The following is an 18,634-nucleotide window of genomic DNA, read 5'->3' as shown; positions in this document are numbered from 1 at the left end:
GGGCTTTATTAGTGCTGTTCATTGATTCGAGTAACTTTTTTGACATTTGGGTATAAAGTGTTTTAATTCTACAATATATGGTGTAAAAATGTCTGAGTGCTGCCCTCTTCAGGTTGAACGGTGGCTACTGCAGTTGAATGGATGTTTGCGGTACTACGTGACGTAAGCGGTACTACGTGACGTAAGCAGGTTCCAGCTCATCACGCCCTTGGTACGAGCTAGCGTAGATTTATCTGTATTTAGTACAGTGGTCAGGAGGATACGTAGGTGTAGTGTTGCTGGTTGCAACAGCACTGCTGGACTGCATAGCTTTCCAGCAGACTTGGAAATTAGGCGCCAGTGGTTGCATGCACTTGGCCTGGAAGACCGTGAGTTCCCGCCTAGAGCTCAAGTGTGCAACCTGCATTTTACGCGGCATTGCTTCTCCAACGCAATAGAGGTGGAAATGGGCTTCTCCACACAGCTCGCGCTGAAAAGCGACACAGTGCCAAACGCTACTCCTCCTGCATGGACTCCACCACCGCAGCGGCATCTTGATGCGAGTGATCATATATATTTTAATCACAATTTATGGTTAGGCTAAAGTTAATCCTCTGGGGTCGACAAACGCGCCGGCGCATTTTGCTGGATTTTTTCACATAGCGGCAAAATATGAATATGCCTACAGAGAGCGTGCGCTATTGACATCAACTCGATAAAACTCATCAGATGCATGTACTTTACGTCGTCTTGCGACCCTGTGAGTCACTCTCCATTATAGAGTCTGACAGCAGGTCTCAGGTGCACGCCGCCCCACTCAGCCCCGCCCTCGGTTCGTCCCCTCCGTCATCTCCGCTGGGGTCTGCCCACTTTTCTAGCATTTTTCAAATATTGCCAGTGGGTGGAGTCAGGCTCTGACCAGGGGTTTAGTTACCCTTTATTCGGATTTTCGGATAGCTCCGACCGTTGAAGATTCATTTTGCCGTTGATAGTGTTAGGAAGGTAGTCACTTATGAATGTCGTTCCCTAAGTAGGCAGTGGACGGCTAGGCGACTAACTAGGGTTTAGAACCAAACTGAAGTGTACAAAAACAGAATGAGCTGAGTTTCAGTGGAGGAGGAGATGAGAGTGGCCAGGAAACCGCGTTCCACTTATGGCACACTTCCTGTTTTAGAGAAAAGGGCTATCTTAGCAGTCCTAGGATGAAAGGTGAAAATCTAACAAAAGATAAAAGAATGAACCCTAAAGTGAAATGAAAGTGAAGTGGAAGTGAAAAGAATCAAAAAATTGAGATGCGGAAAGGAGATGCAGGTAGACAGGCATGAATAGAGGAACTATAGAGATGAAAGAGGGAGAAATATGGAGGGATGGTTGAGAGGAAGTCGCAAGGTGACCTTGAAAAAAAGGGATGGGAGGGAGAGAAAATAAAGATGCAGAAGATGTTATCAAGAAGGAGAAAAGATCTGCTTGATGTCTAAGAGGGAACACACAGCTTTAGGCGGTGTGTGCTCACTCTGAGCTAGTGTTTTATGTCTGGATGAGGGTGTGTCCCCTGGCGTAGGTTTGACAGGGGGTGTGTGAGTGAGAGACACAGAAACAGAGTGGGTTTATAGAGGATAGAAGATTACTAGGTAGTGAGAGACAGCAGAGGGAGGGCGAGCCGGCGATGGCATAAAGCGCCATAGATGGAATTTGTTTCACGATTTCACATTCAACAGAGTGAGAACTTCAGAGCTGTAAAGGATGGTCGAAATGAAGAGAATAAAAAGAAAAGTACCAGAGAGGGACGGAAACGTATAAAGAGAGGTGAGCCAGGCCACCTTTACATAATTTCTCTCTGTGGCCATTTTGCTCCAATCACAAAATCAGCAGAGATAATGGATTCAGTGAGCTGGAGGTGTGTGCGATGATCGGCACACACACACATTCAAGGTCGTCTTTATTATGGCATGGATACCATCGTCGTGCCTGCAGGGAACGCAGAGGTCATTCGGTTCATGAGTGGGTATACGCGTATGTTTTCACACCCGGATTATAACAAGCTCTACTCACTACTTTCCCATCGCTGCCTGCCTTCAAACTCCAGCGCCTCCCTTTCTTCACCTCATGCTCTCTTCCCCTCTGCTTCCACAGTGACCTTTTACACCTCCGGGCCATTTGGAGATTAAAGATTTGAACTCACCTTACCGTTGTAAAATAACTTGCGTCACATACAGCAAGTATAGGAGACAGTATAGGTTCCCATTATTATTTTGCGTTTCCTTCCTAAAGAACTGTACTTATTCATATAAAGGCCATAGGATTGGTTGAAACATTGTTAGGAACCTTTTAAATCAATCAGGTTACATATTTTGTAATTATTACTCAGTGAAACTGCTGTTACAGTTCATCGGTGGCTCTTTATTTTTGCAAGAGTACGTCCTCATTTGGCCTTTAGCTTTTGTACACTTGTTTATTTTATGCAGTGTGAAAACTAAATGCATTTTTAATGAGTTTAAATGGTATTTTATAGCATACAATTATTTTAAATGTGGAGGCTCTAATGTGAACTATAAAAAATGAAGTGCTTGAGTGCAGTTTAGAGCCACACAGTTTTGATACTGGTTTATGTGTTGTTTGTCCACTATAAATTCTTCTACTTACATTTTGTTACAGATATGATGGAAATATTAGAATATAAATTTTATGGTTAATTATTTAAGGTGCATCTCTCTATTTATGTTTATTTTGTGTTAATGTGTTGATATGGCAGGGTTAGACTTTCAATGACACCTGCAGCGTGAATGTTGCATCACGCTATTTTTTTTTAAAATAAATTGCTACTTTTATTCAACAATAATAAAATACTTTTATTCAAGAATCCGTTAAACTGGTCAAAAGTGACAGTAAAGGCATTTACAAAGTTTCGTTAAATGCTGTTCTTTTGAACTTTTCATCCAAAGAATCCTGAAAAACTGTAAAACATTTTCGATTAAGCAGCATTGATAATCAACATTGATAATAAGAAATGTTTCTTGAGCATATTAGAATGATTTCTCAAGGATCATGTGACACTGAAGACTGGAGTAATGATGCATAAGATTAAGCTTTGCCATCTCATGAATAAATTACATTTTAAAATATATTACAATAGTAAACGTGTATTTTAATAATATTTCACAATATTACTGGTTTGACTATTTTTATTTAGGCAGCTTTGGTGAGCATAAGATGCTTTAAAAACATTAAAAAATCTTACCAACACCAAGTTTCTGAACAGTAGTTTACGTCTAAAAATCTGTTTGCCCTGATCAATGATTTATTTATTCCACAAGTGAAGAAAGGCCAGTTTCAGGGGAGTTGTTGAGGTAGAACTAGTTGTAGTGGTCATTAATCATGTTTTTCAAAAGTACTTGGTGTAAAACTTTTTAATGAGGAGAAAATTACAGTGTGTCCCTTTAAAGTCCCCCTGTAGTCAATAATTTTATCCCTTAAGTTAAAACTAATCATTGATCACCAAATTGACATAGTCTACTCTACACCCTTGCCTCATTTAGTAGGCTATATTATACACCATTTTATGAATATGCAAATTATCCCCGCCTCCACACAATCACATTCACACCAGCTCAGATATTGACGATCACACGTTGGGACATTCTAAAACGCTTAACGTGAAAAACGCTTAACGTGGCTTACTGTAGGGGAGAGCAGGGGCGAAAGTACCATTTTTCAGAAAAACTTAATTTGAAAAGATGATATTTTAGACAGAGATATATTTTTGCTGTGGTCAGACACTTACAAGTGTGGTCTATCAATAGCAGGTGGTATTTTGAAAAAATGTAGAAGGACTTCAGTATAATTTCACTTTGAACTTAAGACTGCTTATGTTACTTTCGACCCCGTCAGTTGGGACGAAAGTAACACACAGGTGGGTCAAAAGTAACACAACAATATACAAGCTAGATTTTTTGTGTTACTCTTGTTGTTTTTTTTTTTTTTTATTAGCCTAAATATACCTGAGTATATGACCTTGTTAATATGTAACTGCAAAGATATTTTGGCCTTTATATAAGCAAAAAATTGTAAATTTAAATTTTCATTTTAAATTTCAGTTTCATCAATGTTTCAAATAACCCAACAGTACAAACTTGAATTGTTTAAAATCTTTTTTTTTATTGGCAATGTCAATCTATTTTATAAAATGTGTTTTCAACATGAACAATATGAAAATTAAATTAAATTACCATAATATAAATTCACAACATAATGTAACAATAGGCATGTTTCCATCAAGCTGTTTTTATGCATAGATTTAAAATCTGCATAAAAACATCAGGATGGAAACCCTGCAAATCCATAGGTGGAGGTGGAAAAGCTATAAGGTATGGCTAAAACCTAAATGTGACTAGGGTAAATGGAAACAGATTGAGTGTAAAAAAATGGTTACACAGAAATCAGCTGATTTAAATGTGAACGCCCTCTCATAAACATCTGGCTGAATCAGACCTCTATCTGTCTTACTGACCCTCACTTTTGCCATATTATGTTAGTATAATATGACATAAACATGTTTTAATAAATGCTGCAACACAGAAAAAGTCACCACATTAGCAGCGCGACAAAAGAAACACTTGTTTTCACTATAGAGGGACAAAAGTAACAAGTGTTACTTTCGTCCCGACAGGAACTCCGGACATTTAAACCCGATTTACTTTTATACTGAAAAACTCTGACAAGGCAAACTTCAGGATGTGTTACAGCACTTAATAACCTGTAGATTGATCATTACTGTGTGACATGAAACTAAAAACACAACTTGTAATTAGAAAAAAAGTACCGCTTCAGTAATTTACTTATCGCACTCGAAAACTGCTTACTGGACCTAACCGCGGGAAACGATGACGAAATCGCGTGATATTTGGCAGCTCTGTCAAGGGTTGCGTACTAAACGTGCTGTCATAGCTTGAAATGCTAATATAGTCAGGGCTCTGAGAAAATTACTTTGTTACTTTCGTCCCGCGTTACTTTCGCCCCGGTTCTCCCCTACTAAGACAGTGATATTAAATGACCAAACTCAGTACACAACATATTTATATACCATACTATGTATAAAAAATCAGATGAGCCCAGGAATTGAACGCAACGCGTTTAATTACACGTTAAGCATTTTTCTCCCATAGAAAACCGTTATAAGAAAACGCTTAACGTGGCTTACTGTACTAAGACAGTGATATTAAATTACCAAAGTCAGTACACAACATATTAATAAACCATACTATGTATAAAAAAATCAGAGCCCAGGAATTGAACGCAACGCGTTTAATTACACGTTAAGCATTTTTCTCCCATAGAAAACTGTTATAAGAAAACGCTTAGCGTGGCTTACTGTACTAAGACAGTGATATTAAATGACCAAAGTCAGTACACATCATATTAATAACGGTTTTCTATGGGAGAAAAATGCTTAACGTGTAATTAAACGCGTTGCGTTCAATTTCTGGGCTCATCTGATTTTTTATACATAGTATGGTTTATTAATATGTGTACTGAGTTTAGTCATTTAATATCACTGTCTTAGTAGTAAGCCACGTTAAGCGTTTTTCACGTTAAGCGTTTTAGAATGTCCCCACAAGTTGAACTGATTGGTTACAATGTAGTTTGTAACGTCAGAGACACCACAAACCGCGTGTTAAAGACTGACTCACTTTGGTTCACTGCAGTTTTAAAGAGAAAATACTCCTCAGTGGTGTTGAGTTATGAATTTGCACATGGTTTGTCTTAAAGCATATTAAAAACACCACATAGACATATAAACAACATTAAAGCTTGATTTTCACCACAGGGAGACTTTTAAGGAATGTCTTATTTCACCGGAGTCATTATAATAACTGAGAGACTTCATCTGAGATTCAAACTAATAACGGTCACTCGGGTGGCGGGAAGAAACACATTCCTGTGAGATTCTGAAAGCGCGTGCTGCTGCCCCCATGTCGCACTCTCACTGTGCTAATTATTTTCCATTCTCACTCCGTGGTCCAACGCCTCCGTTAGCGTCTTTGAGGCTTTTGCACATACACGCGTGGAACGGGATCCAGAGCTAACGTGTTCTAGAAATACTTCACCGTTCACGATTGACCTTGGGGACGTCGCCAGACCCTCAGAAATTCGGTGCGTCCCTGTCTCGCGCGCACGGTAGGAGATTTGAGCCTGGCTGAGAGGAATGTAGATCAAGCCGCTGATAATGTGAAGATATTTCATTACACAGCAGACTGAACAGTCAATCCCTGAATGGCAGGCTTTTATTTTTTAGATGTCTAGGGAATTCAGTGGTTTTGACATCAACAAACGATAAAGAGAGCTTTCTGGCCTAGGCCTATATTTTACAGTTTCTAAAGCCCTATTCGGACGGGATTAACTTTACAAGGGTAGATGGAGTAGCCTAATGTAATTTTACCACAGGACGTCTGTAATAATAATGGACTAGCAGAAGTGGGAGGGGTAACTCGATTTGCGCAGCACCTTCCTGTCATGTGTGTATTGCTTCCTGATTTCACGTGCGCGAACACATATAACCTGAATTTATATATAAAACAGTTATGTCCGGTTGAACAATGTATTAATTAACTTCAGATTGGATTGTGTTAGTAATAGGCGCTTACTTAATGCTAAAAGATGTTTAGTGCCTCTAACAAGTGCTTTCAATCTTCTTTCTGATCTGAATGGTTCTGAATGGAGTTTTGCCAGAGACTAGAACGCAACTCAAGGCTTTTTCAAGCGTATCCATACTTAAAAACCCGTGGGAAACTACTTTTGAACACAAAATGACGGAATATTTACAGCGGGTCTATTCGCACGGGATTAGTAGGCCTATTACCTGACGTCATTTTTCCGGACCTTTTTACTGAAGGTAAAGTCGTAATCTTTACTGGCATTGTCCGTAATGATTACTGAGTTGGCACATTCGGACGGGACTAAAATCACTGAGAAGCTCTGGTAATTATTACTTTACCCCAGGGACGTCGTTAGGCCTATTTTAGGGGGGCTGAAGCTACCCCAAAATGTTCCTAAGCCCCCCTAAATGATAATAAGAACAACAATAACACTTCGAGTTATCAAGAACCGTATCCTCATTCATATTTAGACGCAACAAATGATATATATCCAGCTACAAAAAATAGCCGAAAAGTCGGAAGTTGTGGACCTGTCAACTCTCACGCATTCACCGTGAGACACACGCAATTGATACTTTTCACACGCTCTCACGCCACACATCCATTTTCTCACGCACAGAAAAATCGCGAAGCAAAGAGGACACGGAGACCGACAGACTAGACAGAGCAGGTTAGTTATGATATAAAAAAAATCTCAGCTCTCAGATTCTGTCAATTTTATTACGAAATTCAAACAATAAATACCGTTTTGGCGCTTGGAAATGTGATGTGACGGATCCCTAGCGCACGTGAACCCATCATCTCTACTAGCTAATAGTAAAACACGAACACTGTTGAAAGATACAGTAGTAGGCTACAACTTACCGAAATGTATATTTCTCATACATAATATCGATCAATCAGTGTTTTTTATCAGCGTGAAGAGTTCAATAACATAGCTGGAGAACAATTATGTCACATTTACCTCAGGAAAGCCATTTAATGAACATAATATAGGCTAGCACGTAGTTGGCAAGAAAAAAAGAGCTATAAGAGAGTATTTTGCTAAATATGTGTTCTATATTACATATTTATTATATTTTTACTTATATCATTAAATAAAGTTGTTGTTATTATAATAAAAAAAAACGCATTATATTTAATTTGAGTTATTTTTAACCTTAAATAATACTACCAGCTGATAGGGCTGTCTGTATGTTTACAGCATTGGGTGAGTTTTTATCTTGAGAAAAAATAATGCCTATGTACCTAATATTTATCCAAATGAGTCAATATTAAATCAAATTACAATAATTGAATTGAATTGAAATAATAAAAAAAAGCGTAGCTTACCAGAAATTGTACCATGCACCATAAAATTTACATATTATTTTACACTTATGCTATAAAGCCTGAAATGGGCACTTTTTGTGACAGCATTTTTGATCAAAGATATGGCTTAACTTCAGAATTTGAACTAAAATCAGTATTCTTATGATTGCTCTGAACATTTCTGACTAAGTTCAACAAACATTAAATTACTTATTCATAAACTTAAAATATATATATATATATATATATAGGTGTGACGGGGTTGAGACTAGGGTAACAGGGTTGAAGATGGTAACGGTGTTGAAGAGACAAATACAGCTAAACATATACATAGTTGTTTTTTACTCAAATTCACTGTAAGATTTTCTATAAACGCAAGTTACAAATACCCTAGGGGCTAAGCCCCCCTGTCTTCCAAACCTAGTGACGTCCCTGCTTTACCCCATCTCCATGTTAAACTAGTCTTGTCCGAATGGGGCTTAAGCTTGTTGTATTTTGTAATTTGCATAAAAATGTTTTGTTGACACACACACACACACACACACACACACACATTATATATATATATATATATATATATATATATATATATATATATATATATATATATATATATATATATATATAGCCTACACACATTTTTACATTTTACATTGATTTTTTATTGATAAATGTTTATTGACATGAAAGTTACAAAACAACATTAAGGTATGGGTATTCATAACTTATTAATATATGAATAATAATGAATATCATATTATTTAACAAATAACATTTTTGGAGGTTTTCCTTGAGTATATACAGCAAGAATATGTGGTTTGGTAAATGGCTTTTCCCCATTAAATGTGGTTAGCTTGTGCATCATGTGACTTCTTTAGAAAGACAAGGACGTCTGGGAGAGAAAAGAAATTGAGGCTTAGTGCAAGTAGAAACATTTTTTGATAATGAAAGAAGTATTTGAAAACAGGCTGAACAGACAAGTTCTTGAATGTGTATTATGGCCTTGTCAGTTAAATTATTTCTCTTGTCAATGACATTTTTTTTCAAGGAAGTATTGCTCAAAATATGGTGTGAAATACGGCATACTGAAAAGACAATCCAATTGTTTAGCTGTCTCAAACCTCCATTAAATTGGTGTGGTGTTTTCAAATGGGAAAAGGAATACTTGACTTTCTTCTGGGGAACACACAAGGATAAATTTTGAAGACTTCAATGGATAAGGATGCAAAAACACCATGAAAGCATTGTGTACAGTAGTAGCCAACACTACTCATACACTATCCACATTATTTTTTACATTTTTCACATGAAAGTGATAGGCCTCCAGTGTCAGCTGCTTCCAGTTATTTTAGCTGTGCAAAATTGTCTGTTATGCTGTTTAATGTTTGTGTTAGGCAAACTGGTAGTTGTTTTCATATTATTTTAATTCTTTATACTAATCAACACACTGGTTTTTAGTGTAAATAGCTTTTACCATTTACTTAATTTAGTTGTTTACCTAAAGTGGCAATATGCATCGAAAGTCTCGCACATTCACAGGAAATTACTTACTTCCATGATGAAAAATAAGGTTGATGTCCTTATATAAGTGTTCAGAAGTGATGTGATGACTTTGTGAGAGGGACGGATATTAGAAATGTATTTGATTAGTCACTGACAAATCTTCCCCTGCAGTGAGCTTTTAAACTCTGTGTCTGGATTGAATTAGTGAACTTGAAGTGGATTCGTCTGATTCATAGCATTCACACTGATTTTCTGAACAGAATCAATCAATTCGTTGAAAAATCAGAGTCAAAAACCGGGCCGGCGGGTCCTGCTCACTCAGTCAATGGATTTTAATGATGAAATGGAATAGACTGTTTAGAAAAAATCACATTTACCAAGTGCATAAGCTTTCTAGCATTAAAGGGTTAGTTCACCCAAAAATGAAAATTCTGTCAGTAGTTACTCACCCTCATGTTGTTCCAACCCCGTACGACTTTCGTTCATCTTCGGAACACAAATGAAGATATTTTTGATGAAATCTGAGAGCTGGCTCACTCCTTCATAGGCTGCTAGGTAATTGATATCTGCAAGTTTATCAAGCGACGAGAATACTTTTTGTGCACAGAGCTACACAGCAAGCGTTTTTCTGTGGTGGAAATCCATTAGCTACTACAACTTATTTTTCGTTGTGGAGACGCAGGGCATGGTTGCATAGCAACGACAGACGCCACGGGAAAATCGGACCGAATTTTACTATTAATAATAAAAGATAAGCTAAAGTGCATTGTAAATGTCAGTAATTTATCTTTTTTGACTCATTCTTTTTATAAAAAATAATTTAAAGTCTGAAATATGTGAGGTTTATCTTTTTATAAAACCTTTTTTGTCAAACCTTTATTTTAACTTGTACATGTTAGTATGCAAGACATTTTAAAAATGTTCATTTTTAATGGTATTATTTTAATGTTTATGTAAACAAAAAGTGCATATTGATGCTAAATTTATTTGTTATTTGCTGGTTTTTGACATAAAACTTGGTTTTCACAATTTCATTGTGTAGTATTAATACTTTTTGAACAGGATTCTGTGATAACCATGATCATTTTTGCCACTATAATCATGAAATTAAATGTTCATGCCATTTCATCTTTAGTTATGATCAACTGTGATCAACTAAAATCAACTAATTATGTGTTTTTTACAGTATAATATGCAAAGTAAAATTTTCTATAAAAAAATTATATCTGATTCTGTTCTTTTCTCTGACACGCGTTGTTGGGTGTGGAAGGTTACTAATGTGATTTATCTGTAAATTAAATTAATGCTTTTTCAATTACTGAATTCATTGAAATAAAATTAATTCTTTGATTTGAATATTTATTTGGTAATAATTAGGGGTGTGACGAGACGCTTACTCCACGAGACGAGACGAGACACGAGATTGGGTTCACGAGAACGAGACAAGACGAGATTTTTACACAATTTTTAAGAAATCCTCAATGATGAAATATATGAATGGAAAATAGTCTTTTATTCAACTGAAAATCACAAAATGCAAAACAATTTATGTGCATTTTGAAATCAACTTGTACTGAATGTTATTTTACTTCTATTTTAATGAATTCTATGCAGTAAAGGACATGCAAACACTGCAAAATGTTTTGCTATAAACTCTACTTCTCCCTGTACGATTTCACATGAGAAATCTAACTCCTTTCCACAAATCGAACATAAAAAAATAAAACAGTATAAATAAAATAAATATAAATAACTGAAATAACACTTTAAGTGCAAACAGTAAGTGTGTATCCATAATCAAAGTACTGCTCTCTCAAAACTACAAGTTCAAACAGAAACAATTTTTTTCTTCAAGCATGAAAAAGAGATAAATTAACTAAGATAAGCCTAAGATTATGGTCATGTTCTTTTTCAAGAATATAAGCATGTCGACGATTTCTGGCAGCAGTTGAGACCTTTGGGCAGTAACTAGGGCTGCACGATATGAGGAAAAGCTGCGATGTGCGATAACATTGTTTAATATTGCGATGTCGATATGACTTTAAGCTATAGGCCCTACTGTTCCCATGTATTAGTGCTTTAATAGGTTCTTTGCGCGATAGGTCAAATGTTTATTACCTGCCTGGTTCAGATTACACTATTTTAGCGCGATTTTGGCACGATCCGTTTCGTGGAGACTCGTAAAGGACAACGGGCGTCGGGACGCAAGATTCGATCGTTTCATTTCGTATAGTGTGTCATAGTGGGCGACAACGCGTCTGTGATGCTTCACGACATCACGACAGAAAGACTAGCATGTTTAATTTTAACGGTCCTCCACGACGGGTTGAGTGTGAGCGAGAGTGAGTGAGAGTGCGGTTACAGTGAGTGTGCGTGCGAGTGAGCGTGTGTGTGTGTGCGCGCGAGTGAGTGAGTGAGCGAGGGACAGTGAGTGTGTGTGTGTGCGGAGTGTGTGTGTGATTGGCCCGGCACACAAATGATTTAAAAGTGGCAGGGGCATCTTCAATACAAATTTCACCCTCACGCTCCATCACGCTTACATCACAACAACTCACGAGACAAAGTTTTTTTTTTTTTTTTTTTTTTTTTTTTACTCACGAGACAAAGTTTCACCTCGACGAGAAATCTCGTCGCGTTTTAATCTCGCGAGATCTCGTAACACGAGATCTCGTCACACCCCTAGTAATAATGCGTCGTGTAGGTCTTAAATTTCAATCTTTGTGGTCTTAAAATGTCTTAAAAAGGTCTTAAATTTGACTTACTGAAACCTGCAAGAACCCTGTGTTTAAAACAGTTCTAAAGTGTGCATTTTCCTGGATATCCGAATCGTGAGAAACCAACGAGAAAACGTAAAAGTGCCTAATTTGCAATGCTGCAAAATTGAATGGCTATACCTTTCACACTTTCCCATCAAATGATCGTGAGCGTCGTCTTCTCAGTTCTCGCGCATGCGTCGTGGCGCTCTTGTGAACTCACGTCAGAGGCCCACACGGAAGAAAATTAATAGTTGAATAAAGTCGTTTTTTTTGCACACAAAAAGTACTAACTAAAGAACTAACCCTTTAATATTAGGCTACTATAGCAACATTTTAGTTAAGAGGATAGTTCACCCAAAAATGAACCCATTTACTCTGCTGAACACAAAAGAAGACATTTTGAAAAATGTTTGTAACCAAACAGTTGATGGACATTATTGACTTCCATACTAGTATCGAAAAAAAAAAAATACTATGGAAGTCAATGGGGCCCATCAACTGTTTGATTACAAACATTCTTCAAAATATCTTCTTTTATGTTCAGCAGAAGAAAGAAATTCATACAGGTTTGGAACTAGAGGGTGAGTGAATGATGACAGAAATTTCATTTTTGAAAATGTTGGCCTAGGCAATTTTCCTGTTTATCTAGGATATTATTCAATGCTCTGCCATATGTATTTGCTCAGTAGCTTCTAGTCTAATAGTTGTAGCAGCGACAGGTTTGTTTGGGCCACATATGCTTTTCTAGCGGGGAAACTTTGCGTTACATCATCGACCCCTTTCGTTTCTTCGGACTCTTCAGAGCCTCACTGGTGCCAGCTCTGGTCAAAAAACGATCTGATACAAACTGGACGTTGCTACCCTTTTGTGAATTCATGAACAGTCCTACTATTTCAAAGCTATTGTATGGCTTCAGAAAACTTGAAATATAATGCATGAGTCATATGGACATTTTAATGATTATTTTTGCTTTTTGAAGTTTCAATAACATATTGGTTGCTTTTTTTATGGTGCAGTTACAATTTAAGATTGATCAAATCCTCCACGGAGGAAAGAAAGTTGTACGGAATGATTTTAGGGCGAGTAAATAGTGACAGAAAGACTGGAGGAACTAATCCTTTAAAGTTACACCTAAATATATACCTAAAATTAAACATTTATGCTAGTTAGTGTGCAAATAGGTAACGCCCTAGGGCAGAGTCATCCCTGCGGTGCGCATGTATGAATATATTAATGACTCTGAGGTGAATTTCACACGTTATTTAACATAAGCACCGATGAGCTTTGCATTGAGTTCATAAAGCAAGCTTATGTGCTTTTTGTAAATTGCTTCTGCCCCTTAAATGTGTTTGTGTTTTATTGAAGAGCCTGTTGCGGCCCTACTTCGTACTTCTGGTTCGTTTGTCATCCTTAAGTAAAGCGTATCAGCAGTGCACAGACACCCCGGCTGTTTCAGAGGTATTAAAACCAGTGCAAATAGTAGATCATTACAGGAATATGAACAGAAACACTTGAACACAAAAGGAGGGAGTGAAGCATGCTTGGTATGCATGCAAATGAGACAGATATTTGATCCAAGTTGGGTCTTTACTTTATTGTTCTCATTTTTTCCTTCTTTTTGAACCCATGGCGTTCTTTCATTGACCCTATGAAAAACGAATGACTAAAACATCGTACAACTACATTCCACCCGATGACTCATTTGTTGATGTGTATTGAGGAAGAGGGAGAGAGGGAAATAGAGTTATGAGCCAAAGATAGAAGGAAACAAAAGAGGAGCAGGGCCGAGCGAGAGAGAGAGGTAAAGGGAGCGAGGTGAGTGAATAAATGCTTTGTGTTTCTGTTTCTTATACCACAGAGCTGGTCTGACAGGCCATTGTGTACCTTCAGGGGGAATTCTGCTACATTGAGTCACACGCAGTTCCTCGCATAATGAAAACACACACTTCTTGACATGAGAGCCCTGGATACGGACATGCACTGAGCACACTGTGATATGTGCATGCCTTCGCATACATCCTTGTATGGATGGCATGTTAATTGGAACTTAAATGTAAATACCCAGAACAAATGCAATAGTCAAAGATTATTTGTCAAATACAAATAGCGATACAGCAGCAGTTCTTGTAATGAGAATGAAAAGTTGAGATGAAAATGAATTAGTACATACAAAAAGCTAAAGGGAAATTGGCTTCTATGACAAGATATTATTTAATATTGTCTTATAATAATAATAATAAAAAATCTCACAAATTCCATATAAATCTTTATAATGTCTGTATATAGAAACTGTCAAGAGACATAAATTGTGTTGAACAACTATACGAAAACATTTACATAAACTACCAAAGCTGTTCAGATGTTTGGGGTCAGTAAGATTTTTAAAATATTTTTGAACGAAAGTCTCTTATGCTCAAAAATACAGTAAAAATACAGTTTTTTTTGCTGCAATGCCACTGAAGAAACATTTTTGGCTCCCCAAAGAATCTTTCAGTCATCAGCTCTTAAAAGAACCATTTTAATAATATAAAGAACCTTTTTCCACTGTAAAGAACTGTTTGTTCAATTGAAAGGTCCCATGGATGTTAAAGGTTATTCATTGACCCATAGATGCCAGTATAGAAGCTTTTTTTTTTCATTACTCCAGTCTTCAGTGTCACATGATCCTCCAGAAATCATTCTAACATGCTGATTTTCTGCTCAAGAAACATTTCTTATTATTTAAACATTTTCTTTGACGAACAAAGTTTACATTTATTTGAAATGGAAATTATTTGCAGCAATATAAATGTGCAGTGCATTGTCGTTGTATGTACCATGGCCTGAAACATAATCTACACAAGTATATGTGTGCAACTACTTTTAGTCGTGCGAGCTCGTTTTTGCACATTGTGCGTTCTTCAAACGTGGCACTGCATTGCATTCTCAGCCTTTCCAACAAGGGGTTCTATAGTGGACATTATGGCAGCTTTATGGCTGTTTTTCTGCATGGTTGTCTTTGTGTTAAGTTTGTAACTGGTCTAATTTGCGTTATTGTGACAGATATAAACATCATTAGAATGCTTAATGGTGCGTATATGGAATTTCCTTCGAGTGTCTGTGCCATTAAACCACATTTATTCGATGCTATTCAGGTAAATCAGCTAGATAAACATGGCAATGTAACTAACTTAAAGCTGTTCAGCAAGATTTTCTTCAAACTGTTGCACTGCAATGGCAGTACTTGACTTGAAAGGAAAAACTGACCATAGACGAAGACAGTTTTTGCTAATGGATGCTTTAGCACCCCTTGTGGCGTATTTGCAATATAAATTGTGTTTTGACACAATCATGGATGAAATCAAGCTTAAGTCATTGAGCCTAAGGGTTTTTAATACAGACACATTACAGTACAGTACAAGTATTTGGCATCGTCTGTAAGTGTGTCGTATACCTTTCAGTCGGTGTTAGGTAACAGATCTGATTTATAAGAGGTTTGCGAACCTGAGGTCATATCGATTGAATGCCTTTGTGGAACATAAACCGAGGTGGATCTTTTCAATGTGGCGAAGGGGTTATAGCATAAGAGGTGAATGCTTTTGCATTTGAAAGTGTGCGTTTCTATGAAAGAATCGAGCTCTGATTATGTATCATTTTATGTGGCCGCAACCCTGTATTTTATTTAATCCTCTCCGGGATTCATGCAATCTGAGGTCTGTCTTTAGAGTGTTTGAGTGTGCTGATGTTTCTGTAGATTGTCAAATGCAGCTGCTTGTGAATGTGTGTGTGTGTGTGTGTGTGTTTGTGAGCACTGAGCCATTCCTTATTCCATCAGTATATATGGAGCAGCTCTCATGCTGTTCACTGGCCTTTGACTCCTAGAGCTCTGAGCTGGAGGTCTCTCGCTTCTGTATCCACAGGAGCTCGCTGGAGTCGGCGGACTACCCGAGTCAAAACCCGGGTTGTTTATTTTAACCTGCCTTTGTGTACGGCCGGGTGAGAAAACGTGAAAGCAAAGAGAAAGCGAGTGAGTTTTGAAAAAGTTGAACTTTGCAATCTTTCATAAGTGAATGCTGTGCCGACACAAAGATCACCGTCTGGCATCATGGCCACCGGGTCAAAATGTTCAAATGCAGAAGGAAAGCAATTTTAAAAGTGCTATGGCTGGGACTGCAATGCAGTGTCAGTTTACCATCAGTGTGATGCAGACTGCAGAACAACTCATGTCGGGTTCTAGAATCACAGGTTTGTTTTTATTGCACTAAATGTGCAATAATTTTCTTTTATAGGCTTTAGCCTCCCACTATAAAGTTTTGATCACTTGACTGTTATGTTGAAGGGCAAAATTGTTTTAAAAGCAGCATAAACGTCATTTTAATGATGATTTTTAATTATTTGCGCACTTAATTACTTACAAGTCAAGTGTGTAATGTAATTTTCAGTTTGCAGAATCCATCTGTTATTTGCTGAGAGAGATGTGTTAGTCGGTGATGCTGAGAAAGTTAAGACTAATTATATTGCGCACAAGCAAAAAAAACAATTAAAATTCTGTTCATATTAATATGAGGCCTTTGAACATATAATTAAGATCTAAATTGTTTCCCCCCCCCCAAAAAAAATGAGAAAGTTTGCTATGGGTGTATATATAAAGTAAAAACTTTAAAGTGAACCTGGATCAAACGACCTTTACTTTAACTCTTTCCCATCCATTGACAGAATTTTCTGTCATTTATGACACAATACTTCTCCGTCATTGACAGAATTTTCTGTCATTTATGACACAATGCTTTTCCGCCATTTACGGAATATTACGCCATTTATGACACAACGGGCGCTATTACGTATCTTCTGAAAGAGTACAGAATCTCCAGATCAAAACACAGGCGAAGAAGCAGAAACAAGCAATAGAAGCATTGCTTGCACACATGTAAGCTAACGCGATCATCAAACATTAAACGGCATATAAATCAAAATGGCCTTACATTTCCGAATGAAATGCCGATTGCCGACACAGGACGAGGTATAGGACTGTGAAGCTTTGGGGGTGCTTTCAAGTGACCTACTTCATCTGTGTGTTGAAAATCATTCTAAATCTGATCCTGTTGTAGTCTTTGACAACAATGTTTTTTTTATGAAACATACCCACATTCAAGTGTTGATTAAAAAAAGAATGCATGAAGCTAGAATAAAATGTTTTTTTAAAGCAGAGGCTCTGTTTGGCTTTTGATTATATTGCATGTTCTGACTGACAACTGACACCAAATGCTGGTGGGGAAAGAGTTAATTTCCTCTTAAAAATAAAGGTTCTTTATTGACTTCAATGGTTCCATGAAGACCTGTTAACATCCATGGAATCCAATCATGTTATTTATGTATAAAATCAAGCGCAACCTTACTTTTTCTTTATTGAATATTTATTTTTCACTTGGGAATGCGTTGTATTATTGAAGTAAAACGACTTTTATAGTTGTTTTCATCCAGATGCATTTGTTCAACCGAGCTCTGATCCATATTCGTGATCGTGTAGATTGATGCTGTGATGATGAGATAGCTCAAGTTTTTCTTTTTCTTTAATTATGGGCAATCAAAGCAGGATAAGTCTCATGCTGAGACAGTCTGCACATTCAGTAGATAGATGTGAAGCCACTGAGCTCCAATCACTCTAAGACTGCTCTTTTTCCCGGAGGAAGCTCAGGCCCAGGAATATAACAGTCACTTTGGTGTGTTTCGTATTAGCCTGATGTCTGGGTTTCATGTTCATCATTTTAATATAGGCTACGATACTGGAAAATTCTAATGTTTCGCTCTTTCCTATTTTGCAGTGGTCTGGAGTCAGCGTGTTCGAGTAGAATATGAGGTCACTGCGAGTCCAAATGGATCTGTCAATCTGCGCTGTGAGTTCACCGAAAGCGGAAGCACCAAACTCACACAGGTGAGACAAGATAAGTTTGATTAGTTCAAAGTGTCAAAAATTAGATATTTGAGGCTCTCGCCATATATACAGGGTGAATTCAGGTAAATTGGGTTACTTTTTGCCATTAAGATGACTGATTTTTTTATTTATTATCCTGAATAATCCTATTTTACACAAATATATACAGTACACACACTATGTTGGGTTTCCATGTTTTATGGGGACTATCCATAGACGCAATGATTTTTATACTGTACAAACTGTATATTCTATCCCCTAACCATAACTATCTACGCCTAAACACAACCCTCACTGAAAACCTTCTTCATTTTTGCATTTAAAAAAAATCATTTTGTATAATTTGTATACTGTTTTTCTCATGGGGACCTAAAAATGTACTCAAAAGATACAAAATATTAAGCAGCACAACTGTTTCCAACGCTGATAATAATAAGAAATGTTTCTTGAGCAGCAAATCAGCATATTAGAATGATTTCTAATCAAGACTGGAGTAATGCTGAAAATTCAGCTTTGATCAC

At 37.1% G+C, this 18,634-nt stretch overlaps 1 protein-coding gene across 2 annotated transcripts in view; it reads left to right on the top strand.

Annotated features, from left to right (window-relative positions):
* The window catches only part of pvrl2l (PVR cell adhesion molecule related 2 like), a 154,361-nt gene that overhangs the window by 46,167 nt on the left and 89,560 nt on the right, over positions 1-18,634 (top strand). For both annotated transcript variants that reach the window (XM_084130124.1, XM_084130123.1), the window contains exon 2: positions 18,004-18,113. In XM_084130124.1, the coding sequence (XP_083986250.1) occupies positions 18,004-18,113 (110 nt within the window). The remainder of the gene's footprint in view (positions 1-18,003; positions 18,114-18,634) is intronic.

This window comes from Abramis brama, assembly GCF_963993115.1.
Source record: "Abramis brama genome assembly, chromosome: 12".
Lineage (NCBI taxonomy): Eukaryota > Metazoa > Chordata > Actinopteri > Cypriniformes > Leuciscidae > Abramis > Abramis brama.
Note: the sequence above shows the minus strand (reverse complement) of the source record. Positions and strands in the feature narration are given on the sequence as shown.